Here is a 27,630-nt window from a genome sequence, read left to right as displayed (position 1 = left end):
AGCTTCAGAGCCAAACATCTGCATGGCCGTCTACCAAGACTTATACAGGAGGTCATCAGAGGGGCTGCTGAGATCTGATGGAAGGGCCCCCATGCTGTGAAAGAGCCAATATGGAGAGTCAAACGCGGGGCAGAAAGGAGCAGACACAATCGTGGTTGGGCATTAGAATGATTGGAAATTCATGAATTGAATTATTATATGGAGTATTGTCCTTCCAAATGGCAAATGTTACAAACTGTATCAGAGGCGGCAGCTGTAACATAAATATATCAACATGTTCCTGAGACTTGGGATTCCTGTGGAAGAACGGGATATCCAGATCTGCAAGTGGCAGCGGATGTGGGGGACTATCCTGGCCAATGATTGTGTTTGATGACAACAGCAAAAGATCCCAGCAGTGAATAAGCATCAAACGATCAGTAAAAGTTTATTGAGTGCTTTGTATATAAGCCATTTTGTCCTTTTTTAGGTGTAAGATTAGAAGTTCAGCTTTGACAATACTTTTGCCTTTACTACATTATTTATTTCTCACTCTTACAGTAAGATTTTTTTTTCTCAGGAAGTTATAGAAATATTATATATTAGATTATATTATACTGTATTATATTAGAATATACATATATATATATATACATACACGGTATATCTATTATGTTGTGTTATATTATATTGATCTGGGTTAAGACTTGCATGGCTCAGTATGTTTTTTGCTCAGCCTCTAGATGGTCACAAGTGTCATTGTGCACACACAGGTTGTTTTTTTTTCTATGATAAAGAAAACCTTTAATGAGAGATTCTTGCCAACGCTGACCATTGCTTCTGAAAATGCGAATGCCCTGGCTGCCATACTAATGCATTGGCTTCAATGCTTCCCGAGTCACTGAGTATAGAGATAAGGAGTTCTGACACTTTCCTCCTTTACAGCATTTTGCAGGGAGCATGAGATTCGCTGATTGCAGAGCTCTGGTTCTGACTTAGTAGGGGGTGTGTTGGACCTCTGCAGAGAGACCACTGCTTCCACACAGACAGCAAGTGTCCTTCTCTGCAGCATGCTGGCGGGTGACAGGCTTTTCTACTCAGACTTGTGGATGCTTTCTAAAGGAAACCAACTGCAAGACTTTGCACAGCTACAGAGAGGCTTGGGAAAAGAGCTAGATGATAATGGATATCCGCCAGCCAGGAAATGAGGCGGGTTCTATCTGACTTGCTACAGCTTCTAATGCACATTGTGAGAAGCTCCCAGTGTGCAGTGATATCAGGTGAAGCCATTTCAGTCCAGGAGAGGAACCGGTACAACTGAGCAAGACTGAAGGGAAGGCTGGAGGTCAGTTATAAGACTGAAGGGAAGGATGGAGGTCAGATAGAAGACTTAAGGGAAGGACGGAGGTCAGATAGAAGACTGAAGGGAAGGCCGGGGGACAGATAGAAGACTGAAGGGGAGGACGGAGGTCAGATAGAAGACTGAAGGGGAGGACGGAGGTCACATATAAGACTGAAGGGAAGGCCGGGGGACAGATATAAAACTGAAGGGAAGGACGGAGGTCAGATGTAAGACTAAAGGGGAGGCCGTAGGTGGAACCTGTGATTTACTCATGAAGGGGCAGACAGGTAAAAATAATTGAAATCTGACCCCATATATAAAATTCAAACCAGTTTCTCTCATTCCTCCCTCTCGTTCTAAGCCAGGGTCAGCCGACTGAAGAAAAGCAACCCCAATGGCCAAATGTGACGAGTACATCCAAGAGACGGAGCTCCGGGCTGTGCCCTCGGCCTCCAGGGAGGTTCTGACCGACCAGGATAAAGTAGAGCTCAACGTCCTGGAAAAATACATTCAGCCGTGTCTGGTGGAGCTTCTGGGCAGCACGCTATTCTTCTCCATCGGCTGTCTCTCGGTTCTGGTCAACCCAGATGGAGCCGGCCCCCTGCTGCCAGCTCTGGCCCACGGACTCTCGTTGGCCGTTGTCATCTCCGTCCTGGGCAACATAAGGCTAGTATTGAAGGACAGCAACCATCTTGTAATTCTGAGGAGAGGTGGAGTCCGTGGCAGCCAATCAGAATTTGGTTTATGAAGCTGAATGACAGGAGGAGGTGATTGGGTGCGTCGGCTTGCTATGCTTTGCGTATTGTCTAGACATGTAAGCTAAGGAAAAATTCAATTTGGTTATTTCGGAATTCGGGAGTTGGAACCGATATTCAATTTGTTTCGGATATTTCTTTATTTCGGAATTCGGATCGGAAATTCAAATCGGTTCGGGTTTCGGATTCGGACGGAATCCGGATTTTCGTTAGTTTTGGATGAGTATACGGATATTCGTTGTGAATACCACGGAAAACCACATACAGATACTAATACTAAAACTGATTCACCCGAATGGCATTAGGGAGCTCCAGAATGCAATTCGGAAATTCGGATCCTCAATGTCATTCGGGTCTGGGAGCCTCAGCTTTAGTAATATATGTATATGGCTCCCAGACCCGAATGGCATTGAGGATCCGAATTTCCGAATTGCATTCTGGAGCTCCCTAATGCCATTCAGGTCTGGGAGCCATATACATATATTACCAAAGCTGAGGCTCCCTGACCCAAATGACATTTGGGAGCTCCCAAATGTTATTAGGGAACTTTTAAAGTCGGGCGCTCGGTCATGGACAGTATCAGGAGAGAGGAGGGGGACCCGGTGGCATACCTTATCCCGCCAGGTGAATGTCCTCTCCTCTCTCTGCCGGCGTCCATCACCAAGATGGCCGCCGGCAGGTATCAGAATACTGCCGCGCATGTGCAGTGACGTCTCGGCGGGGTGACACTCGGTTATCGCTCTGGGTGTCACCCAGCCTTTAGACGCCCCAGTGTCCGATTCAGTTTAGTTTTTGAACGAAATTCCGACGGGATCCGAAATTGGGATGTGTCTGAATGTCCGAATTTTGATTTGGAACGGAACGGATCGCACATGTCTAGTATTGACCATGGCCAGCTTGTGCTCCTTATAACTATGTCACCTCCAATGAACCGTGTTGGTAATTCTAAGATCTTCTCTTTTATAGTGGAGGACACTTCAATCCAGCCGTCACCTTGAGCGTGGTCACTTGTGGAGGTCTCACTCCCATCCTGCTTGTACCTTATTGGATATGCCAGCTCTCAGGGGGCATGCTGGGAGCTCTCTTGGCCAAGGTGGGTACAGGGTCAGGGCCAACGTGGTGCCACCAGATGATCCTTTAGAGTCATATACGCTGTATGAAGTCTTTCAACAACCAATTAAAAGTGGCTCCTCCAAAGAAATATTCCCGGACTGCAGAGAAGACAGTAAAAGGGACATAATGTACCATGTGACAGCATTTAAAGTAGATGTAACCCCCGATCCCTAAAAGCTCATCGAAGCTTCAACACGTTCATGTCATTTTAAAAGTCTTTTTAATCATGTTAATTCTGCAGCTTTCATTCAAATAATCCCTGGTGATCCTGCCATGAAGGTCCCTGTTTGGGTACTTCCTGTGACCACGCTCTGTTCCTGTCTCCCAGTTGTGTTTCTGTGTTGTCATCCTGTCACATGCACCCCTGGTGGGGACTACAACGGCTGTGCTGAGACACATTGCCCAGGCATCGTCCACCGTTGTCACCATCAGCTGGTCCATGTGCAGCTGATACTGAAGCGAGTGCATGTAGACAGGAAGTGGCTGAATTGTTGGTTTATAAAACTTTTGTCCAGCCGTACCCTGGACAAATGCCGTTTGAATGGCATTCCCACCACTAGATGGAGCAGAGGAGCATGGGAAATTCTTACAGAGACATGAATCATGGTTCACATATTCATTGTGCCAAGCGATAGAGCTCTGATTGTCTCAAAGAGCTACCTCTTCCTGTCCCAATCTAAGTGGGGCTGTGCAGACGGTTACAGCAGGGTGACACCAATACGTATTCAGGTACTTATACTAGCTTCTAGTAAAGATATATATTTCCACCTGGTGATCCTGCCACTAACATGCTTCCTGTCCTAGGCTGACAACGCTCACTCATGCTACTGTATCTATGGAGGAGCAGATCCTGCCACTAACACACTTCCTGTCCTAGGGTGACAACGCTCACTCACTCATGCTACTGTATCTATAGAAAGACAGATCCTGCCACTAACACACTTCCTGTCCTAGGGTGACAACGCTCACTCAGGCTCCTATATCTATGGAGGAGCAGATCCTACCACTAACACGCTTCCTGTCCTAGGGTGACAATGCTCACTCACTCATGCTACTGTATTTATGGAGCAGCAGATCCTGCCACTAACACACTTCCTGTCCTAGGGTGACAACGCTAATTCATGCTACTGCATCTATGGAGGAGCAGTGTTGTCACCTTAGGATAAGAGGTAATCTGTGCCCAAGCGTTGCATCCTGGGAAGGTTACATCAGCCCAGCACTGCTGGGAAATCTGATGAGATCTTAGGGAAAGGCATTTTCCTCCCCTGAGAGGAAGAAGATATGGGGTAAAGTTCCTCTTTAAAGGACATTTCCACCTTTGTAAGTGATTGCCAGTTTTTGTATTATTGTAATGGTGCAGTGAGGGGCCTCATATCGAAATCTCCTGCCCAGCGCTACGCTGCGTGAATGCCGTCCGCGAGCTTTCCTGCCACTAGAGGGAGCCAAGGAGCATAGTAAATGCTTCATCCAGTGGTGGGAATGCCACGTGAACAGCATTCGCCCAGCATATCCCTGGGTGGGAGATTTATAAATCAGCCCTCACGTGTTTATGATTCACTTTCTTCCAGGGCTTGGCGGACGAGCAGGCCTTCCTGAATCACAGCGGGGCCGCCTGCATGGTGGGCGAGGACACTTCAGTGGGCAAGGCGGTCGGAGTGGAGATAGTCTTCAGCTTCTTCTTGATCCTGGCTGTGGTGATGGGGGCGGTGGGGGAGCGTAGCCAGACTCCGCTGGCCTCGTATTCCATCGGCTTTACCGTCATCACCGGCATTTTAGCGGGGTAACTATGATTATATTTGCATTCATCAATTGTCATTCTGAAATCTCCGTATATACGATTCTCCACACCTGTCAATCATTGATATCATTTCCTGCCAGCCCTGGCGACTACAGGGAAACAGGAGGAGGATGCAGGCAGTACTAGGAGTCTGTTGCTGACAAGTGAATGACAGAAAGGCCAGCCAATAGGATGTGAGTGGGAGGGGCATGCTCTCTCCTTTAGTTATATGACAGCAGTAATACAATGTAACAGAAGCACAAGGTGAGAAAGGGGCGGAGCTTTTATTCAGCTTGTAAGTGATTGACACAAAGCCAGCCAATGGTTTGCTAGGAAGAGGAGGGGATTGATCTCTTTTGATCCCAGCAATAATACAATATAACAGAAGAACAGTGTTAAAAAGGGGCAGGGCTTGCAAGTGAGTGACACAAGGCCAGCCAATAATTTGTTAGGAAGGGGAGGGGATTGATCTCTTTTGATCCCAGCAATAATACAATGTAACAGAAGCAAAGGGTAAAAAGGGGCGGAGCTTTTACTCAGCTTAAAAGTGATTGAAACAAAGCCAGCCAATAGTTTGTTAGGAAGGGGAGGGGATTCATCTCTTGTGGTCCCAGCAATAATACAATGTAACATAAGCACAAGGTAAGAAAGGGGTGGAGCTTGCAAGTGAGTGACACAAGGCTAGCCAATGGTTTGTTAGGAAGGGGGAATACTCTCTTCTCCTGGAGAAGGAGAATGCTTTGATTTCATGTTACAAGCTCCTGTTTTCTTCTTTCTATATGATGGAAATAGCCCCAGCCCCCCACATGTCCCCAGAAATCCTCCTCAGCCTTTGTCCATGTCTTCTGGTCTTGCAGGAGCTCCATCTCCGGGTCCTGTCTGAACCCCGCTCGTGCTCTGGGTCCTGCTGTTGTCACTGGGTACTGGGATTACCACTGGGTATACTGGGTGGGCCCAGCGTCTGCGGCCATCTTGGTGTCTCTCTTCTACAGGTGAGTATGGGCATCACAAGGCTCATGTTATTGGCAAGAAAACACGGAACCAATCAATATATTGTAATGTATCAATTTAAAAGACAGATTAAAGGGGATGTATACTTCACTTATACTGCAGATCTACAATCCCCCTTCCTTAATCACAGTGGAGGGGTGCAGTACATCGGCCCCTAGAAGAGATCTGGCAGCAGTGCTGGTGGTCTATGTAAAGCTGACAGTCCCAGCGGTCCATTTAAAGGGGCCAGCGACTTATGACAGACGTCGGTGGCAGAGAAAGGGTTAAAGCTGTACATATAGAATAGACACAAAGCAATGCAGCTCTGTATTCATTAATACATCCCATATGTAAGCAAGCAGTGCGTCAGGGGTGTGGAAATTAAAAAAACAACTACTTGTCCAAGGGGTAAAGCGGGGGCCGGATCTACTTGTCCCAATACAAAACAAATAGTTTTAATCAAAACTAGGGATGCACCGGTACCAGTTTTTCGATATCAAGTACGAGTACCGATGTATTGTTATCGGTATTCGCTGACACCGAGTACTGATACCGGTGCTTCCGCTGGCATGGAGCCGGCTTCCAAGGCAATGAGGAAGCCAGGCAGCAGGTAATGACATGCCACCAAGCTTTCTGATTGCCAGGGTAGCCGGCTCCATGTTGTTTGGCCGGCTTCATCGTAATTGGCAGGGAAACCGGCTTCCAAGCCAATCAGCATCGAGCTGGCTTCCCGGCCAATCAGGAAGACGGGCAGCGAGTAATGACCTGACCAATGAGTGCTTCCAATTTGAGAGTGAAATTCAAAATGCATAGGGCAGGACTGCGCTGGACAGCAGTAAGGGGTACAGATAGTACACCCGTCCTGGTGGAGGGTAAGCACTGTTCGCCGAAAGGTAAGTATAGCCGGGGGGTGGGGGTTGGGAGAGACGGGGGCCAGATTGGTAATTACATTTTCCATTATCACCTGGGAAAGTGAACTTACCCTTTAATGCACATTGTGCGTGTAGGAGAGTTCTGGTGCCTGGCTACCACAATATGGCACACGGTGGAATGGCAGCAGCACTCAACGCGCACACACACACACACACACACACAATGTCCTACGCGTGCGTTTATTTGCATGCAGAAGGCGGGGGCAGCAGGGTTGGTTTTAATTGTTTTTTTTAACTTTATTTTTCACTTTTATTTTTTATATATTTATTTATTTATTTTTTACTTTTTATAACTTTGTTTTACATTTTTATTCGTTTTTACTTTATTTTTTTTTCACTTAAATTTATTTCTACTACATAGGGGCTTACAATTCCCTATGTGATAGTTTGGAGGTGATTGGAGGTGACAAGTTCTGTTTATGGAACCTGCCCTCCAGCACAGAACAAATGCTCTGTGCAGTTCCTGACAGCCGAGACAGGTGGCGCTGTCATTGCAGCACTCCGGTCTCAGTGATCACGCAGAGCAGAGCAAAGAACAGACGTTCTCCGCTCTGCTCTGCACTCTCTGTTCTGAGCTTATGTGCCGCGGTCCAGGTTTCCCCAGAGGACCCCGAAACCACGGCAGAGGGGGGCGGACATCATCGCTGCTCGTTTGATAGAAGTGATCCGATCAAATCACTTGTATAAAACGTCCAGCGGCTCCCCGCTGAACATTTAGCTCTGCTTGCCCGAGGCAGGGCTGAATGTACAAAAATACTACTCGCCCGGCACCCCAAACTGCATGTCCCAGGCGCTGGGAGAGTAGTTATAGGGCAATAGGAATTCCACACCCCTGTCCATGTATCTGAATTTGACTTGGCATCGGCGTCTTCCATTCCTCCACACAGCAGAGAGGAGACTGGGAGAGGGAGCTGCAGCACAAGGAGCCAATCAGATGAGGGAGATGCAGCACAAGGAAAATGCTGATAGGAAGAGAGAGCAGAGGGACAGAGAGATGGGCTTATCAGTCATCTGCTTCTCCTTTCAGTGGAGACCTTTAAGTGAAAGTGAAACTTCAGCAGAGAAATATCAAAGCCCCTTCCTTGCCAGACAGGGCTGTGCTGTGCTGTGTGTCAGAGCTGCTTAGATCTCCGGACTGGATGGACAGATATACAAACCATTAGGCAGGTGAACATCTTCCTTATATGTCCTTCATCTGTGTATTCAGCCGTTTGCCTGGAGGTCGTCTTCAACATCATATACACTAGAAATTGGAGGTTCTGTCGTTTTTATTAGTGTCATAGGCTGGGGTCCCCACCCAAAAAAATTAAAGGGTCTCTATTTTTTTTATATTGCAGGTTACTCCTGGCCGGAAGACGTCACCGGTTAATCCTGAAATAAAGAAAAAACAAATCAATATTAACATTGAAGTCAAATTCCAGTTTTGATGAATATAAGGCAACAGAGGCACCCCCAGGCCGGGTGTCACCCGTTGGTATGTCAACACGCACGTGAACTTAACTGCCGGCATCTTGGTGATGGACGTCGGCAAGGAGAGGAGGGGACGTTCATCTGGTGGGATGAGGTATCCTGCCGGGTCCCCTCCTCCCTCGTGCATCTGTCAGGTACATGACTGAGTGCCCGACTTTTCAGGAGGGGGTGACACTAAAATGACTGTCAATCATTTTGGTGTCACCCCCTCTGATGGTGTCACCCGATGCGAGCCGCACCCCCTTTGAGACGCCACTGAAAGGGAATCCGCTCTTTAAGACCCCGTTCACATTGAGCGATTTATCGCGCGGTAATTCCCGCGATATCGCGGAAAATTACCGCGCGATATCGCGCTCCAATGCAATCCAATGGGGCAAAGGGTCCTGCTGTCGCGGGTCGTGTGTCGCTACAACAGGACCCTTTTTGGAGCAGATTTAGCCGCGATTCAAGCTTGCTCAATGCAAGCTTGAACGCGACATCGCGCGGCAAATCTCGCGATGTCGCGCAATATGCAAATCGCGCGACAAATGCGCGATTTGCATATCGCGCAGTGGGAACGGGGCCTTAATGGCAACATCTACATGCGCATTCACGATGACGCCACGGCGGGGTGCCACCTGAAACCTGCTCCGGGTGACACCCCACCTCGGGATGCCCCTGAAAATAACAAAATGGTTTTAATGGGATATTGAACAAACCCAAAAGGGAGCACATCAGGGAGGTCCATTTTTGGGGTCTCCATACAACTCAATACACACAATGGTTTGGGGTGCAATGATATCGTTTGTCTAAATGTAACAAAACTGGAATTTTTCTTTAGACGCGGAATAGATGCTAAACTTCGGGAGGATATAAAAGACCCAAAATGAATGTAACTCTGTCATTATGATCACATCATTAAATGTATTTTATACATACCAGCAGTGTAACTTCCTGGATATAAACTTATTGCCGTCCCTGTACAGCAGGACTGGAGTGTGGGAGGAATGCACAATGAGCCATCCAGTTCATGAAAAGACAAGGAACATAGTGATAGGAGGAGAGAGCAGAGTGACGGAGAGATGAGCTCATCACTGTGCTGCTTCTCCTTTCACTGTCCAGTCACAGGCTGGGGGGGGTGGGTTCAGGACAACCCGGGCTCAGACGCAGTGGGTTGAGTGATGCTGGACATCAGGCTGAGGACATCTAGTGGCAGAAAAAAAAAAGTACAGCAACCGAAGGTAAATATATCAGCAAACGTCGGTTTTGTTATTTTACCTCTTCATTTCTATCTGGATGTTTTTGGCCGGAGTTCTGCTGTAACAGAGCAATCTGGAATCACAGGAAAGCAGAGCATTGTTGGAAGGCCGGTAATTGGAGACAACTAGTAATATGGGCGGCAGGGAGCAGAGGGGCGGCACAGTTTTGAAGTCTCCCGACAGCCGGAACATGGAGTTTCGGGCGGTAATTTGTGTTCTACATTTAGTCCTGCTTTGCACAAGCCGGGATAAATGTAGTGTGGGGGAAGCCGCTTGCTTCTTTACAAGTGATCTCGGCGATGTCTCCAAGATCATCCCCACCGCACCTACCTCTCTGCATGCTGGCTCCGTCCCCCCCCCACCGCACCTACCTCTCTGCATGCTGGCTCCGTCCTCCCGGCTCTGTCCTCTCCTCGCTGGCCGCCGACGTCTTCAGGATGGAGAGCGGGGAGCAGAGCGTCAGGGTTAAAAGTAACCCTGCAGCTCCGTGTAAACAGTGAGAGAGCAGTCTTCCCCTCTCACCTGTCACAGGACTTCCAGCACAGTGCTGTGCTAGAACTCCTGTATTGGAGGCGGCAGGGTCAATAAAGAGAACCTGTCACCTCCAAATGCTATCACACGGGGGATTTTTATCCCCTGTGTGATAGCAATAAAGTTAAGTGAAAAAAAAAACATTGCGCAAAAAAACCATTGTGCAACCTGGCCTTGGGGCAGCAGGGAGAGTAAATCAGGTCCTGAATAGTGATGGGCTCGGGCGTGTTCGCAGCTCCACGTGCCGAGCCCGCCAGGAAGCTGACAACGCGCAGCGCCAATCCACATTTCCCTGCAGCTGCGGACCGGGAAAATGTCTCAGTGCCTGTGATTGGCGCTGCAGGCTTTCAGCTTCCTGGCTGGTTTCGGCACGTGGAGCTGCGTACACGCCCGAGCCCATCCTTAGTCCTGGGAACATATAAACTCCATGCAGACTGTACCCTGGTAGGAACGAAGCCCAGGACTCCAGCACAGCAAAGCAAGAACACTAACTAGTTTCAGTTATGTTTCCACAAATATATAGCCAATGGTGACACCTACTGGCAGTATTTATGTATAGCAAGTAGAGTGATTTAAAGCCGACTTATAAATACATTATATATATATATATATGAGTTATTTTTTATATTCGGTCCATACATGCTCAGTAATGTGTCAACACTTCCAGGTATCAGTTACCTCTCACGGCGATCACGGATTACTCTGCGTTCTCTGCTCAACAAAGAAAATGTAGTTGCCCCAAATAATTGGTGGTGAAAACATGACACCAAACACACCTGACATAACTGGTAGAGAGGAGCCCGGGGCTTAGTGTGAACCCAGTTTGCTTGAGATCGCCTAGGACCCCACCTGGAGCTCCTCCCACGGGACCAGCGCTGACTCGCCGCTGCTCTCCCGTGCCCCTCGCCGCTGCTCTCCCTCGCCGAAGGTAAGTGGAAAAAAAAACAAAAACATAGCGCAAACATCGGGGCATTTTGACAAGTACAAGTACTTGTCAAAATGCCCTGTTTTTACAGGGGGTCTGCACCTTGCCCACCTTGCCTAAAATCCTAGCACCGGCCCGGCCTGTATGTGACATATAGCCTCGGGGCAGGGAGTGCACCTCTCTCCTCGGGTCAGAAGGAGGGGGCGACAGTCACAGTGTCGAGCGAGCTTGGCCGAACTTTGTCCCTGAAGTTGATGTGTTGGAAGCAGAAACAATGGACAAGTGTGAGGATTTGAGGGACTTTGACAAGGACCAAATTGTGATGTCCAGACGAGTGGGTCAGAGCAACTCCAACACTGCAGCTCATGTGGTATGTTCCCGGTCTGCAGTGGTCAGGACCGACCAAAAGTGGGCCAAGGAAGGAAAGCCGGTGAATTGGTGGCAGGGTCATGGGTGGCCAAGGCTCATTGATGTACGTGGGGAGGGAAGTCTGGCCCCTGTAGTCCGATCCAATAGAAGAGATACTGGAGATCAAATTGCTGAAAAAGATCATTTTGGTTTCGATAGAAAAAAAAAAAAAAAAAGGACAAAAAAAATAATTAAAACCAATCCTGCCGCCCCCGTCATCTGGTTGCGATTCTCCGTCAGGTGGGGGTTTTGACAGGGAGGGGGGCGCATTGAAGAACCTAGCCTTGGGTAGCAGAGAGAGTAAATCCAGCCCTGGCCACGCCCCCTCCCACCCCAGAACGAAGGGGGAAGTTTAGTGAGCGATCGCTGTGCATTCCAGCAGCTACCGCTCCGGAATACAAAGTATTTTCAGGCAAGACACATTTAACTTCACCTTTTGTTCAAAAAGTAAATTTTATTATTTACATGTTATATTTGATATCATTTATATATGATCAACGACATTAAATTGCTGAGATAAAATCAATCAGAGCGATAGACTATAGACTAGAGCAATAGACTATAGATAGACTATATTTATATCGCTTACATAATACAAATACATTTCTGTCTTCTTGTTTTACTTACTATTCTTGTGCTTTTTTTTCTTCTAACTGTAAAAATAAAAACACCAAATATAAGTAAAAAAGGGAAAGGATGGAGAATGTATCTTTTTGGTGTCTTATTTTTATTTGATGGTTCCAGTGGTGGGGAGCAAGCATTAATGAATTGGTGGGAAGAAACATGGCAGCCTACAGGGGAGCAAACATTCAAACGTATGAGCCAGCAGGAGGACCCACAGCGGCTGGCAGGGGTTTGGAGATATGAGACAGGAGGAGGGATCATAGTGGTAGGTGGGGGGAGCTATCATTTAGAGAGGGAGCAAGCATTCGAATCCAACAGGAGGAACCACAGTGGCCAGCGGTGGGGAGCAAGCATTTAACTCATCTGACGGTTGAATATTTGCAGTGGATGGGGGAAACAAGCATCCAGATGTATTATTAGTGGGAGGACCAAAGCAGATGGCTGAGAGAGCAAGCATTCGCACGTACAAGCCAACGAGAGAAACTACAGTGGTTGGTGGGGGAAGCAAGCATTTACACATAGGAATCCTAGGAGGGGCCACAGCAGTTGGCTGAGGCAGCAAGCATTCGAATGTACAAGCCAGCGTGAGGAACTACAGTGATTGGTGGGGGCAGCAAGCATTCAGACATTGGAATTGGTGGGAGGAACCACTGCAACTGGCTGGGGGAGTAAGCAATCAGATGTACCAGCCAACAGGAGGAACCACAGTGGCCAGCGGTGGGGAGCAAGCATTTGACTCATCTGACGGTTGAATATTTGCAGTGGATGGGGAGCGGAGATGCAACAGCTTTTCAATACACTCACAGCCAGCCCTGGAGTCAGAAACAAACAACATGCAACCTCTAGAACAGGTGTAGGTAGCCAAACTCTGGTCCTCCAGCTGTGGTGAAACAACAAATCCCATGATGCATCTCTCTCCAGGAGTCATGTCTGTGGGTGTGAGAATGTTGCAATACCTAATGGGATTTGTAGTTGCACCACAGCTGGAGGACCAGAGTTTGGCTACCACTGCTCTAGAACACCGATGTTCTATCGAAAGCTCCAACTCGTCGAGATCTCCAACAACCTCACTTCCAGAGACTTGCAAATTGGAGATTTCGATGAGACGGCATTACACTACAAAACAGGAAGACAGGAGGAGAATGTCCAATGGCTAATTTTCTGAAGAATAGTAAGGTTCTGGTTTCCCCGGATCATTGAACATCATTGCTCTTGAGAAGGGCCGGATTTCCCACAAGGCCACCGAGGCCCGCCCTCGGGGCGGCAGGGGTGTAGAATCTCCCGACGCCCTGGGACATGAAGTTCCGGACGGGTAGTTGTTTTCTACATTTAACCCTGCTTTAGACAAGCAGGGCTAAATGTAGAGCGGGAGAAGCGGTTCGTTTACAAGTGATCTCGGCCATGTCGCCAAGATCACTTGTAATAAGGCTGCAGGTCCGTCCTAAATACAAACTAAAAAAAAAGAAATAATAATTAAAATAAAAAAGTGAATAAAAAGTAAAAACTAATAAGAAACAAATTATAAAAAAATAATAAGACAAAAAAAATTGTAAAAAAAAAGTAAAAGATAAGATAAATAAAAGTTTAACAAAGTAAAATAATCAATAAAAAATAAAAAAGCGATCAAAAAGTTAACAAAAAATAATGAAACAATAAAAAATGAAAACTAACCTTGCCGCCCCCGCCATCTGGTAGCCATTCTCCATTGAGGAGGTTTTGGAGGGGGGGGCATTGAGGAACCTGGCCTTGGGGGCAGCAAAGAGAGTAAATCCGGCCTTGCTCTTGATCAAGCCCAATGGTTTTCTGCCAATTCCTTCTTCCATCCCAAAGCCCTCCAATCTTTATTTAACGATTTTCACCCAGGCTCCGTAGCCCACCCTGATGGCAGCGTGAAGCGGCTCGCGAAATCTATGGTAGAAAGTGTGCAAGAATCTAACCTCCGGCTCTAAACTGTAAAAAGACAGTTGCCCCTTGTCGAAATGTAGATATATCCCCAATCTCCTAAACCTTTTAAAAGAGGAGGATACAGAAACGTAACCGCCGTCATGCCTGAAGAAATAACCTTTCTGGCTTTTACACAGGCACCAAGACTCATCGGTATTCCCAAAGATGGAATCATCCCCATCCCTGTCTATTGAGAAGTAAGACATCCCTATCCTCCAGGTATTGGTGTCCCACAGCTCAACTTCCCAGTAATGTCTTCCCCCATTGAGACCCGTTTTGCCTAACACCTGGTGAGAGTCAAACCTGTTGTCTGTGTCATCACTAAGTGATTTGAAGTAATTCTCCTGTGCCCCATTGGCCATCAAGAAATCGGGGGAAATGGTCACGTTAGGCGCAGCCGTCCTCCTGTCAAGTTGCAGCTGTGATGTCCCGGGAAGCTTGAGCATTTCTGGAACATTCTTCAACACTTCAGATAACTCCTTCTGCAAGTTCAAAGCAATCAAAAATTCATCCATTTCCGCAATTTTCGGGACATCTTGGCGACCTCCCTTTTCGGTAACGCAGAAGTCGCCTTTGGTGGATTCCTTCTCCTGCAGGACCGTTAGAGGGTCCGTCACGTTGCAAAGCTCCTCGACGTGACAGATTTTGCTACACAGCTCGTCCTTCTTTATTTCCAGCTGCTGGATCAGATCAGAGATCGGCTTTGCATTCCTTTCTGCTTCCTTGGCGACATAGTCGGCGGTCTGAACTTCAAGAAAGTCCAACCTTTCCCGAATTTGTCGGAACATGCCGCCCAAGCGCGCTGCGAAAGAGTTCACCGAGTCGTTGGCTCTTCCTTTTCTCTCCCGTAGACTCTGGAGCCTTTTTTCGGTCTCCTGTCTATTGGAGGTGAGTTGGGTCAGGATCTTTTTCAGATTGTCCTTTTTGTACTTGGAAGCTTCACCTAGCGGCTTGGTCTTGTGTCCTCTGTGGTTGGCACCTTGCAAACATGACACGCAGAGGCAGGTAGAGTCCACGGTGCAGTAATACTGCAGGACCTGTTTGTGGAGGGAGCATTTCAACTTCCCTGGGGAAGTGGTGGGCTCGATTAAGACGTGTTCTGGTGACTTGGGGTGGACCTTCAGGTGACTATCGCACAGAGAAGCTTCGCAGTGCAGGCAGCATTGAACGGCAGGCACGGCAGTGTGAATGCAGTATCTGCAGGAAACCCCAGTCTTCTTCTGGTCGGGCAGAGTAGAGTGGAAGCGCTCTGCAATGTTAGACAGGGTCACATTCTTCTGGAGCCAAGGACGTTTCCTGAACACCGATCTGCATTCGGGACAGGTGAAAACACCGCACCTCCTTTGACTATCCAGCACACGATTGATGCATTCCCGGCAGAAGTTGTGACCACATCTCAGTGTTACCGGGTCCACGTAGACCTCCAGGCAGATGGAGCAGTTCAGCTCTTCTTTCAAGTCAGCAGACGCCATTGTCAGCAACTGCAGGAAACAAAACTATAATGAACTCCGGAAAAAAACAAGTTTTGCTGACGTGGCACATTAACCCTGAAGCACTGACTTCTGAAGCATTAGGGATTAAAGCTGAACCTCCGGGCATGATAAACACAGTCAGCTTTTCATTTAAAGTCTAGGTATACCCAAAGGTTTTTATTTTAGTTTTGGATAGAATGGGCAAAGGCAGGAACCCTTGTCAGGTTGTACTGTTATCCGGGGTCCCTCAGCAAGATCTCGCTTCACTTCCTGTTCGGGGGACAATATTTTACTAGGCAGGAAGTAAGGGGAAATCTGCAACAATAATTAGCTGACAGAGGTTCCAGCATTTCCCTACTTAAAGAGGAATAGTAAATATACTAACCTGATCCTCCCTGCTAGACCAGTCCCCACATCCTCTTCTTCTCCCCAGGCTTTGGCGGTCTAAGACCCGCTGATGTCATTATCGACTTTCCAGCACCATGCAGCTCAGGAGTGTCCTGGGTCATGTTGTCAGACATTCCCAGAGCCGTGCACCTCCCTGGCAGACCAGTGTGAGGAGGCAGCGGGATGCAGAGCTGTGTCAGGGCTGGGGTCAGCCGGGTTTAGCAAACTTACTTTTACCATGCACCAGTGCGCCCCTCCACTCTATCACACATGCAGGGGCAGGAAGTTTGGAGTCCCCCTGGCCGATCTGCCCCGCCGGACACCCCAGTACACAACCACAGACGGGGTGGGGGGACACTTAATTCTCCCTGGCCTGGTTGTCCGATTGTTACACACCTTCCGACCGATCACAGGGAACAACTACCCACACATGCACTCAGCCACTCACACACACACGCACTCTCACTCTCTCTCACTCCAGCTCCCATGAAAACCATACATGGCAAATGATACATGACATAAAATGTGAATTTGTAATATGAATAGATTTATTATATGAAATATGGTCACAGAGAATGAATATTTTTTTTTCATCCATTGATTCAATTTAATTAAAATAAAATAAATGTATATTGATACAGATAAATCACAAATAGAAAGAGTTATTTAGCGTAAGAATATACATGTGGCATGGATTCCAGGCCTTCATACACCTATACCACTGTGATACTATACCACTACCAAGCCTATCATCTGATGTGATTACAGAAATTCATATAACAATAAGACTTCTTCAATTAAAAATTATCCCACAAAAATAACAATTTCAGAAGTAGAGACCCCCCCTCCCCCTTACCTTACTACTGACTGCCAGGCACTGCATACAGCAGCAGGATATATTTCCAGGACGGCTTATAAGAGAGAATCATCAGTCAAATTTTTTATTTTACTGAAGAAAACCCCTTAACCTGGACTGGAAAATCAGAAGCAATTATAGATTACAGAATGTCGCGTGTCAAGGAATGCCATTAAAATATCTTTGTTGTCTCTTAGCCCTTTATTCACACTAGAAAAGGCCGGCACGTACAGATCCGTGCTGCGTGCACGGCCGTATCGGGCAGCTCCCGGGAAGGACAGGTGCTGCGTGTGATTAGTACGCAGCCCCCTGTCCTTCTCTATGGGAGTACGACGCCCTACACTCACCCCAAGTGCAGGTGGGTACAGGTGCATGTTTCCTGGCTCGGACGCAGACAGGATCTATCCTGTCAGCTTACAAAAACGGACACCCGCACGGACATGCAGGGCAGGTGAGCATAGGGCGGCGTACGGCCACTTACTCCCATAGAGAAGGATGGGGGCTGCGTACTAATCACACGCAGCACCTGTCCTTCCCGGGAGCTGCCCGATACGGCCATGCACGCAGCACGGAGCTGTACGTGCCGGCCTTTTCTAGAGTAAACGAAGGTTTAAAGTGGATGTAAACCCAACCAGGAAAACCTCATATGTTTAGTATGTTAATGTCGTTTCAAAAGTTGCTCCTAATCTTTTTAAATCTGCAGCTTTTATTAAAATAATCCTGTAACAGACTCACCTCGAGCCATTCCAGCACTGCGCTCTGGGGCCGTGCACACACGGCTCGAGGTGAGTCGGTTACAAATCCCCGGGGATCCTGCCATGGAGGTCCCTCATCAGACACCTCCTGATATGGGGTGACAACTGTCTCTTAGTTGTGCTCTTGAGACTACAGGCAGCTTTGCCAACACACATTGCACAGGCTTGGGCCACTGTTGTTGTCACCTTGCCCAAAGCAATGATGTGCGGATGACGCTGGATCGAGCGTCTGACAGGAAGTGGCTGAAAGAGGCTGGGAGCATTCAGCTGCCCCGAGGTGCAAAAAAAGTGTTTGTTAAAACAAAAAAAAGAGACCTCAAGGAATCACATCTGTGTGTTGTGGTGCACTGCAGTGCAGGTGTGCTATAGCAGTTATATATCAGTGTTGGGGTCCAACTGAACAGTAAACAGAACATTCCACAATATACATTAATTGGCATATATTATTTATCCAACAAAACTGCAGATATATTAATTCTGTGTTAACCAGCTGTTGTGAGAATGGTGTGAGAATGAAGGCAAATAACGAATGATCTTAGTATACTTTCTCTTCTGGTCGAATATTCTTCAATAGGTTCATTCATATAGAACTCAGTGAAGGGGGAATATATCACATTTTGTCCACTAGATAGCAATGAGGATCATAGGAAATAATACATGACAATGTTACAATTCAAGAGACCACTGGAGGCGATGAGCATATATGTAACTAGTGATACTGCATGGATAACAATGGTTTCATTTATATGCTCATTCCCTCCTCCATCTTGAGTTGTATCTCGATACTAATATGTATTTATTTCCTATGATCCTGAGCTGCATCTAGTTGCTATAATGTGGTATTTTCCCCAATCACTTTGTACTGTATAGATATATCTATTGGAGAACTAATACAAAACAGTAGAAAACTCCTCTGCAAAAAGCTTCAAGCATGTAGCCAACCATCCACTATAGTACTGAATTCTACCTATTCAAGAACTTTCGACCTGAAGAGATGTTACACTAAGACAATTTGTTGTTTCCCCATTCTCACACCAGCTGGGTAACATGCACAGAATTAATCTACATGTAATTTATCTGGACGAATAAGCCTTTGCAATTTTTTTTATAAACAGACTCCATTACAGTGGCAGTATTCTACATTGTTGCATTGTGAACAAACAACTGATATCTGTCAGCTACAGTACTTTAACCCCCCCCCCCACCCCCCGACAAAAAATCCAATCTCCTAACATATCATTTCTGAATTTGTTCTTCATATTTTCTTTCTAAGACCTAATTCTCACAGAGACGTTTAAACCAACTCGAAATGCAGCATGGAGGGGCTCGGAGAAGGTGGAGGTAAAGGTGTGCAAGTGTCTGATCGGGTTACTCAGCTCGTAAAAGGCCAGCCGGCCAGCCTCATAATCTAGGTAGATCCCTAACCACTTAATAGAAGACGCATTAGGTAAAATAATATCATTATTAAGATGCTTAAATGAGAATGTTCTGTTTGAGCGTACTAAGCACCAGGAGTCGTCGCTATTGCCAATGACAGATGAAAGCCCGCCACGGTCTATGCTGGGGTAGCACATTCCGATTCTAAAGTTATTATTGCCTTCAATATCTACTTCCCAGTAATGTTTTCCCTTATAAAAAGCATTTCTACTTAAAACCTGGTGAGACTCGAATTCTTCCGAAGTCTTTTCAAACGTGTCATCAGCTTCTACCCCTCTGGCTAACTTTAGGTCACCAGATTTCACACATCACCGACAGCGGGTCAGTCATGGAGCACACGTCTTCGAGGTGATGGATCTTGTTGCATAGCTTTTCATGTTTTATTTCCAGTTGACGGATCAGACTAGATCCTGAGCCCAAAATCTGCTCCTTTCCGCTGGAGATATCGTAAAGGACTCGGCGCTCCAGGTCTTCCATCTGCTTCCGGGACGCTCTGAACAGAGAGGCAACTCTGTCTGCTATACCAGACGCTTTTTCTTGAGCTTCTCCATTACATTTCTTCAAACCTTGGATTCTCTTTTCTATCTCGTTCCTTCGGGTGGTCAGCTCCGATAGAACACGTCTACATTTCACTTTTTGTTTCTTGCATGCCTGGGCCAGGGTTTGGACAGTATGCCCCCGGTGCCTTTTTAGTGGCTTGCAGGACTCACAAATACAAGCGGAGTCTTCAGTGCAGTAATACTCCAGGGTCTCCTTGTGGATAGAACATTTCCTGTTCTGTGGGTCATTGGTGGGTTCACTTAGGACGTGCTCCGGTGACTTGCTGTGGATCATTAGGTGTTTGTCACAGAAAGAAGATTCACAACGCACGCAGGATTTAACAGCAGGTGCAGGAGACTCAATGCAGTAAGTACACAAGATCCTAGCTTTCTTGTCCTCTGCTAGGTAATTTTCTGCTAAGTCTCTTAGTCTCGTGCTTCGTCTTAGTTCAGGTCTGTTGGGGAACCTTCGCCTGCATTCCGGGCAGGAATATTCTCTTTGCTCCTGATGGTCCCATGTCTGTTTGATACAGTCCTGGCAGAAACTGTGTCCACATAACAGGGTTACGGGATCTTTGTAGATTTCCGTGCAGATTGAACATGTCAGGGAGTCTCTCACTGCAGAAGAAGCCATCTCAGACTAGCAGGCGTAAGATACAAAGCTGTGTACGTGTAACATATATATTAGACCAACACCCAGTAGGTGTGTACACTTTGCCCTTCAAAAAGATAAAGGTGACACGCGATTCTTTACAATCCAGTTAATTCATTTTTACGTATGCCCTTGTCTCATAGCAAGCAATAAGGGTCTTGGGTTTGGTCCCCGTGTGAGTTTCCTAGAGGTGCTCCGGTCTTCTCCCCCAAAAATGTGTCAGGTCTGATCATGTTTTACCTAATACTGGCCCTAGTGTGTGCCTGCTGTGTGATATTAGAGTGTACATTTTGTTTTATTTAAAATTTCTTGCAAACTCATACAAGATACAACTTTTTTATTCAGACTAAGAAACATGACCCGTCACCTATGCACGCAGCCTTTTTTCAAAAAACATTACCTGGAAAATATAGGGGATGTGAAAAGGACAGACAGAAAGCTGCACACCCAGAGATCAACAAGTGGGAGCTACAGAGGACAGATATTCCTCCACGCCTTTATCCAGACTTCCTGCCGCCATCTGTCTTTCTCAAGATCCTGAAATTTCCCGACCTCACCCAGAATGTTGTGCACCACCACCACGACAGGGAGGATTTTCTGCGGCAGGGAGACCTGACACTGTGTATTCCACGTGAAGTAACGGACCACTGCGCTAACTAGAAATAAAATGTCAAAAACAAAATCCCGGCAAGTCTGCAACGCCCCATACACCCACTCTGCATAAGACATGCAGGAAAGGAAGGGAATGCCCAGAGCCTTCCCTACCCCATTGTAGACTTCTATATTGAAAGGGCACTGAAGCAAAAAGTGGTCCATTGGCTTCCACTTCCTGTTCACACTCCACGATCCAGAGTACAAGCCAGGCCAGATCCCTAAACTTTGATAGGATTCTCTCCAGATTATTATTATTATTAATATTATTATTAAATTAGGCAAATGTAATCCCTCCCTCATAACTGGGCGCGGGCAATCCTTCAAGGCCAGTGGCCTGGAAAAGGCAGAAGCCATAATTCACTTCTTAAGGGACTTCCTTGGAAGGGACCTGATCTCCTCCACCGATACCTGCCACTGCTGAAGCATTTTCCGGCATTGGGCGACATAAGCCGGGAGCACACCATGCTTGACCCTAAAGCTTTTCACTGGCCCGTCACTCTCCCAGCGCCACAAAAAAGGCCTAAACCAACACTAAAAAATGCCCACCCACCCAGAGAGAAGAAAATCACTGTGTTGACCATCCCTAAGCCACTCTTCTGCCTGGGAAGATAAGTCACATTCCTTTTGATGAGGTTCGGCCTGTACCCCCTGTGGCAGTGCATGGCAATGCCACTGCGTTATCTCCATTCCTGTGTCCAGAATCTGAGTGGCCAGCGCATGCTGATGGCACAGGTGTGCACAGCCTTTAAATTAAAGTTGTTGGGAAGGGTTCAAGACTCCACCTGGGTGACAGGAAGGTCCCACCCAGGAGACAGAGTGGAGTCCAGTGCAGCAGGGTGCTGTGGATTGGGAAGAACCCACCAGTGTGCAGGTTAGCACATGACTGAGGCTGTCTGGAGGAACAGACAGTGGCCTGAGGTCTAAGGCCAGAGCAGCGGTGCTGCCAATGCAAAGCCAGGAGGCTGGATGGGCAGGTGCTACCATGAGATGCTAAAGAACCCCTGCGAGGGTAATTGTTCTGTTTTGTGGACTTTCATTTAATAAAAGTGGGCAAGGAAGCCCTTGAATGAAGATTACAGCGAGTGGATGCGTCTTTTAATGCGCTACTATTTGGAGCTAATCCTCACACCCCATAAAAGCTGGAAGAAACAGCGACAGATCTGAGCATAGAGAGACACTGGCAAGATGCAAATAAAGCCGATGTACAAAAAATTTGGGATCAAGTAAGTTTTAATCAGGTCCACCCTTTCCCTTAAAGAGAGGGGCCAACTCTTCCAGCTTGCAACCTTGGCATTGGCATCTCGCAGCCTGTTTTCACAATTTTCGTGGCCATAAGCGCCAAGGCTGAATTCGATGCCTAAAATCTTCTGCTGGGGCTTCAGGAAGGCATCTGGAAGATGAAAAGCTTTCACCCTCCTGACCCAACCAGAAAACCTCACTCTTATCCTGGTTGACCGTTCAGCCAGATGCCTCAGTATACTGCTATATCGCTGAGACAACCTCCTGCCCCTTCTTACTCCCAGAAATAAAAACAGAAACGTCATCGGTATAGGCCACAACCCTCAAGGCTCGCCAACAATGCCTAAAGGAACCCCACACAACAGCCTGCTCTCTAGCTTTCTAATTAAGGGGTCCAATGTGAACAAATATAGTAAGGATCTTGAAGGACACCCCTGGCGCACACCTGAGCCAAGCTCAAAAGGTCGTCCGACTCCACCATTCACAAGAGGGAAACATTCAGCTCCCTTGTACAAAGTCCTAAGCCAATCAATGAACCCCTCATCCTGGCCGTATTTACCAAGAATAAGCCACAGGTACTCATGATTGACCCGATCAAAAGCTTTTGCCTGATCCAACACCAGCAGGAACTTTCCCCATCCTACAGCTCTGCAATGCTCCAAGGCCTCCCGGACAGCTAAGACCACTGAAAAAGTGCTTCTACCCTGATTCAAGCAATGCTGATGGTGGGATAGCAAATTGCCTGCCACTGACGACAAGTCCCAGAAAAATATATTTGCCAGAATCTTTCTATCGACATTGAGAAGGCTAATGGGGGGCCAGTTCTCAATCATTGAGGGATCTTTACATTTTGACAGAAGGATCACTGCAGACTGCCTCATGGAGGGAGAGAGCGAACCCTCTTGCAGGCAGCCATTAAATACCTTTCATCTATGAAACACATCATTGGAATGCAATTTCTCTCAAGTCAGCAGACGCCATTGTCAGCAACCTCAGGAAACGAAACTATAATCAACCTTTTTCCGGAAAAAACAAGTTTTGCTGACATGGCACATTAACCCTGAAACATTGACTTCTGAAGCATTAGGGGTTAAAGCTGAATCTCCGTGCATGATAAACACAGTCAGGTATTCATTTAAAGTCTATGTATACCCAAAAGTTTTTATTTTAGTTTTGGATAGAATGGGCAAAGGCAGGAACCCTTGTCAGGTTGTACTGTTATCCGGGGTCCCTCAGCAAGATCTCTCATCAGCGCGCATGGGTGCTGACATCACAAAGGTCACAATCTCAGAGGGTCACATTGGGGAGACTGAGTGACCCAGTGGGTCCCAGAAGTGGGTGTGGCGAACTCAGGCGAAGCGTCAACCAATGATGGTAACCTTTATGACGTGTTTGCACATGCGCCTACAAAAATTGATTCAGACTTGTAAAGATACTGAAAGGCCTACTAAGAGTATATTTTTACATAGATTGAGTTTCAGTACATTAATATGGCTTGGTATCTGCCCTATGCAGCTCCCCTATACAGCAGTACTCCCATTGGGAGAGGGAGGGAAAGCTGTGCATATTGGACACCGGACCATCACACCTATATGAGCTTGTTGCTTGGACATCCTATTACAAAACCATGGCCATTATTATGGAGTTGGCTTCCCTTTGTGTCTATAACAACCTGTGCTCTTCTTGGAAGGCTTTTCCATAAGATTTTGGCGTATGTCTAGGGGTGCCAATGTGTGCCGATTCAGCCAAAACAACATTTGTGAGGTACTGACGTTGGATGAGAAGATCTGGTTGTCAATCGCCATTCCAGTTCATCCCAAAGGTGTTCGTAGGGTTGAGTATGGAGCCAGCTTTGGGCACAGGAGCACAGTCATGATGGGACAGAAAAGGACCTTTACCAAACTGGTACCACAAGATTGCCTAAAATGTCTTTATATGTTGTGGTATTAACATCACCCTTCACTGGAAAAAACTGGACTCAATTATTTGGTTTCGGAATGGGGTGTCTAACAACTGTGCAACACCTTACGGTCGATTTTCTTAAAAAAAGCAGCCATGGCAGGCGAGCAAAGCCCGTCCCCTGCAAACATCCTGTCTAGAAGGACCCTTGCTCTTTGCATGGAAGCAGTCTCTCAACAGAAGTCTACATGCCCTGCTTAATTATAGCTGAATCTCTCCAATCATAAAGATAGAGAAATATAGAGATAGAGATATTTAGAAAGAAGAAAGCATGAACTTTACAGGTTGCAGAGCTAACTCAATCTGAGTCTAACTTAGTAGGGGGCATGTCTGATCTCCACCCAAAACCAACAATTACCAAGCAAGGTCTTGTATACCTCATAGACAATAACAGCATTTTCTTAGAGTAGCCTGCATCCCACAAAGGCCGAGGAATGAAGAATCAACGGGGAGGGTGCAACCATCATTTGGCTCGTCAATGACAGCAGTAATAGGGACGAACTGCTAATTGGTGGAGACACCTCACCGCTGGGGTCCCCTAGAGATATCAGATGCCTCCATGCAATCCAGTTTTTGTTGGAGCTTACCTCTTGTAAAACAAGCTCTTTTGGGACATTTGTAAAGGGAAACAAGAACTGAAAGCTGCAGAATACATATGTATTGGTACAGTATATGGCTTTAACAGAAAGCCTGAAAACACACGCATGCACTCAGCCACGCACACACACACACACACTCCCACTCCAAACCATACATGCCAAATGATACATGACATAAAATGTGAATTTGTAATATGGATATATTTATTATATGAAATATGGTCACAGAGAATGAATATTTTTGTTTTCGTCCATTGATTCAATTTAATTAAAATAAAATAAATGTATATTGATAAAGATAAATCCCCAATAGAGTTATTTAGCGTAAGAGTATACACGTAGCATGGATTCCAGGCCTTCATACACCTATACCACTGTGATACTATACCACTACCAAGCCTATCATCTGATGTGATTACAGAAATTCATATAACAATAAGACTTCTTCAATCAAAAATTATCCCCAAAAAATAAAAATTTCAGAAGTAGAGAGCCCCCCCCCTCTGTTCATTACTACTGACTGCCAGGCACTGCATACAGCAGCAGGATATATTTCCAGGATGAGGTGATGAGAGAATCATCTGTCAAATTTTTATTTTACTGAAGAAAACCCCTTAACCTGGACTGGAAAATTAGAAGCAATGATAGATTACAGAATGTCGCGTGTCCAGGAATCAAAGGAAACTGCAACAACATGGTGTGAGAGGTGTGAGAATGAAGGCAAATAACGAATGATCTTAGTATACTTTTCCTTCTAGTTGAATAATCTTCAACGGGTTCTTCATACAGAACACAGTGAAGGGGGAAATTACCACATTTTGTCCACTAGATATCAATGAGGATCATAGGAAATAAATACATGATAGTAAGGAAATACAATGTTACAATTCAGGAGACCACTGGAGGCGAAGAGCATATAAATGTAACGATTGATACTACAGGGATAGCAATGGTTTCATTTATGAGCTCATTCCCTCCTCCTTCATGAATTGTTAATATCTCGATACTAATATGTATTTATTTCCTATGATCTTCAGCTGCATCTAGTGGCCATAATGTGGTATTTTCCCCAATCACTCTGTACTGTATAGATATATCTATTGAAGAACTAATACAAGAGAGTAGAAAACTCCTCTGCAAAATTTTTTAATTTTATATGGGCCAACCATCCGCTATAGTACTGAATTCAACCTATTCAAGAACTTTCGACCTGAAGAGATATTACACTAAGACAATTTGTTTCTTCCCCATTCTCACAACAGCTGGGTAACATGCACAGAATTAATCTACCGGTACGTGCAATTTTCAGCTACAGTACTTTAACACCCCTCCTCCCAGATGAAAAATCCAATCTCCTAACATATGATTTCAAAATATTTTCTTCATAGTTTCCTTCTAAGACCTAATTCTCACCGAGAATTTTAAACCAACTCGAAATGCAGCAAGGAGGGGCTCGGTGAAGGTGGAGGTAAAGGTGTGCAAGTGTCTGATCGGGTCACACAGCTCATAGAAGGCCAGCCGGCCAGCCTCATAATCTAGGTAGATCCCTAACCACTTAATAGAAGACTCATGAGGTAAAATAATATCATTATTAAGATGCTTAAATGAGAACCCTCTGTTTGAGCGGACTAAGCACCAGGAGTCATCGCTATTACCGATGATAGATGACTGCCCCTCACGCTCTATGCTGGGGTAGCACATTCCGATCCTAAAGTTGTTATTGCCTTCAATATCTACTTCCCAGTAATGTTTTCCCTTATAAAAAGCATTTCTACTTAAAACCTGGTAAGACTCAAATTCTTCCAATGTCTTTTCAGAAGTTTCATCAGCCTCTACCCCAGTGGCTAACTTTAGATCAGCAGACAGTTCTACATTAGCAGCTGCACTGCTGTTATCTAGAAATACATCTTCCAGCTGTAAGAGAAGTTTCATAGCAGTGCTCACAATATCAGTCAGTTCTTTCCGTATGTTAAGGGAGATCAGGATCTCATCCAAATCACCAGCACCGTAGGTGTTTTCATCATCTCTTGCTCCATCTTCATGATTTCTCTCCTCGTCATTACCACACAAGTCATCTCGTACTGATTCCCATATCACCGACAGCGGGTCAGTCATGGAGCACACGTCTTCGAGGTGATGGATCTTGTTGGATAGCTCTTCGTGTTTTATTTCCAGCTGATGGATCAGACTAGAGACTGAGCCCGAAATCTGCTCCTTTTTGTTGGAGATATCGTAAAGGACTCGGCGCTCCATGTCTTCCATCTGCCTCCGGGACGCTCTGAACAGAGAGGCAACTCTGTCTGCTATACCGGCCGCTTTTTCTTGAGCGTCTCCATTACGTTTCTTCAAACCTTGGATTCTCTTCTCTATCTCGTTCCTTCGGGTGGTCAGCTCCGATAGAACACGTCTACATTTCACTTTTTTTTTCTTGCATGCCTGGGCCAGGGTTTGGACAGTATGCCCCTGGTGCTGTTTTATTGGCTTGCAGGACTCACAGATACAAGCGGAGTCTTCATTGCAGTAATACTCCAGGGTCTCCTTATGGATAGAGCATTTCCTGTTCTGTGGGTCATTGGTGGGTTCACTTAGGACGTGCTCCGGTGACTTGCTGTGGATCATTAGGTGTTTGTCACAGAAAGAAGATTCACAACGCACGCAGGATTTAACAGCAGGTGCAGGAGACTCAATGCAGTAAGTACACAAGATCTTAGCTTTCTTTTCCTCTGCTAGGTAATTTTCTGCCAAGTCTCTTAGTCTCATGTTTCTTCTAAGTTCAGGTCTGTTGGGGAACTTTCGCCTGCATTCCAGGCAAGAATATTCTCTTTCCCCCTGACGGTCCAATGCCTGTTTGATACAATCCTGGCAGAAACTGTGTCCACATAACAGGGTCACGGGATCTTTGTAGATTTCCGTGCAGGTTGAACATGTCAGGGAGTCTTTCACTGCAGAAGAAGCCATTTCAGACTAGCAGGTGTGAGATACAAAGCTGTGTACGTGTAAGATATATATTAGACCAACTCCCAGTAGGTGTGAACACTTTGCCCTTCAAAAAG

The 27,630-nt window shown here is 46.3% G+C and overlaps 2 protein-coding genes across 2 annotated transcripts; one reads left to right on the top strand and one right to left on the bottom strand.

Moving 5' to 3' along the window:
- The first annotated feature begins 1,698 nt into the window (after positions 1 to 1,698).
- On the top strand, positions 1,699 to 8,268 carry LOC108784740 (aquaporin-8-like). Its single transcript, XM_018553625.1, has 5 exons — positions 1,699 to 1,987; positions 3,043 to 3,169; positions 4,758 to 4,969; positions 5,824 to 5,958; positions 8,226 to 8,268. Exons 1-5 carry the CDS (start codon positions 1,716 to 1,718, stop codon positions 8,266 to 8,268), a joined length of 789 nt encoding a protein of 262 aa, XP_018409127.1. The 5' UTR covers positions 1,699 to 1,715.
- A 5,657-nt stretch (positions 8,269 to 13,925) lies between these two features.
- On the bottom strand, positions 13,926 to 15,538 carry LOC108784736 (E3 ubiquitin/ISG15 ligase TRIM25-like). The gene has a single exon (XM_018553618.1). The coding sequence runs from the start codon at positions 15,498 to 15,500 to the stop codon at positions 13,926 to 13,928; it is 1,575 nt and encodes a 524-aa protein (XP_018409120.1). The 5' UTR covers positions 15,501 to 15,538.
- Between the last annotated feature and the right edge of the window lie 12,092 nt (positions 15,539 to 27,630).

This window comes from Nanorana parkeri, unplaced genomic scaffold (assembly GCF_000935625.1).
Source record: "Nanorana parkeri isolate BGI_ZX_2015 unplaced genomic scaffold, ASM93562v1 scaffold126, whole genome shotgun sequence".
Lineage (NCBI taxonomy): Eukaryota > Metazoa > Chordata > Amphibia > Anura > Dicroglossidae > Nanorana > Nanorana parkeri.
The sequence above is the reverse complement of the archived record's forward strand: the minus strand, read 5'-3'. Positions and strand labels throughout refer to the sequence as shown.

What these genes read in the sequence shown, in the direction of transcription:
- LOC108784736 (XM_018553618.1), bottom strand. Translation starts at nt 15,500, where the DNA reads ATGGCGTCTGCTGACTTGAAAGAAGAGCTGAACTGCTCCATCTGCCTG.
- LOC108784740 (XM_018553625.1), top strand. Translation starts at nt 1,716, where the DNA reads ATGGCCAAATGTGACGAGTACATCCAAGAGACGGAGCTCCGGGCTGTG. An exon ending in ATCACCGGCATTTTAGCGGG is followed by an intron (nt 4,970 to 5,823) that starts GTAACTATGATT and finishes CTGGTCTTGCAG; the next exon opens with GAGCTCCATCTCCGGGTCCT. An exon ending in TTGGTGTCTCTCTTCTACAG is followed by an intron (nt 5,959 to 8,225) that starts GTGAGTATGGGC and finishes TTTATATTGCAG; the next exon opens with GTTACTCCTGGCCGGAAGAC.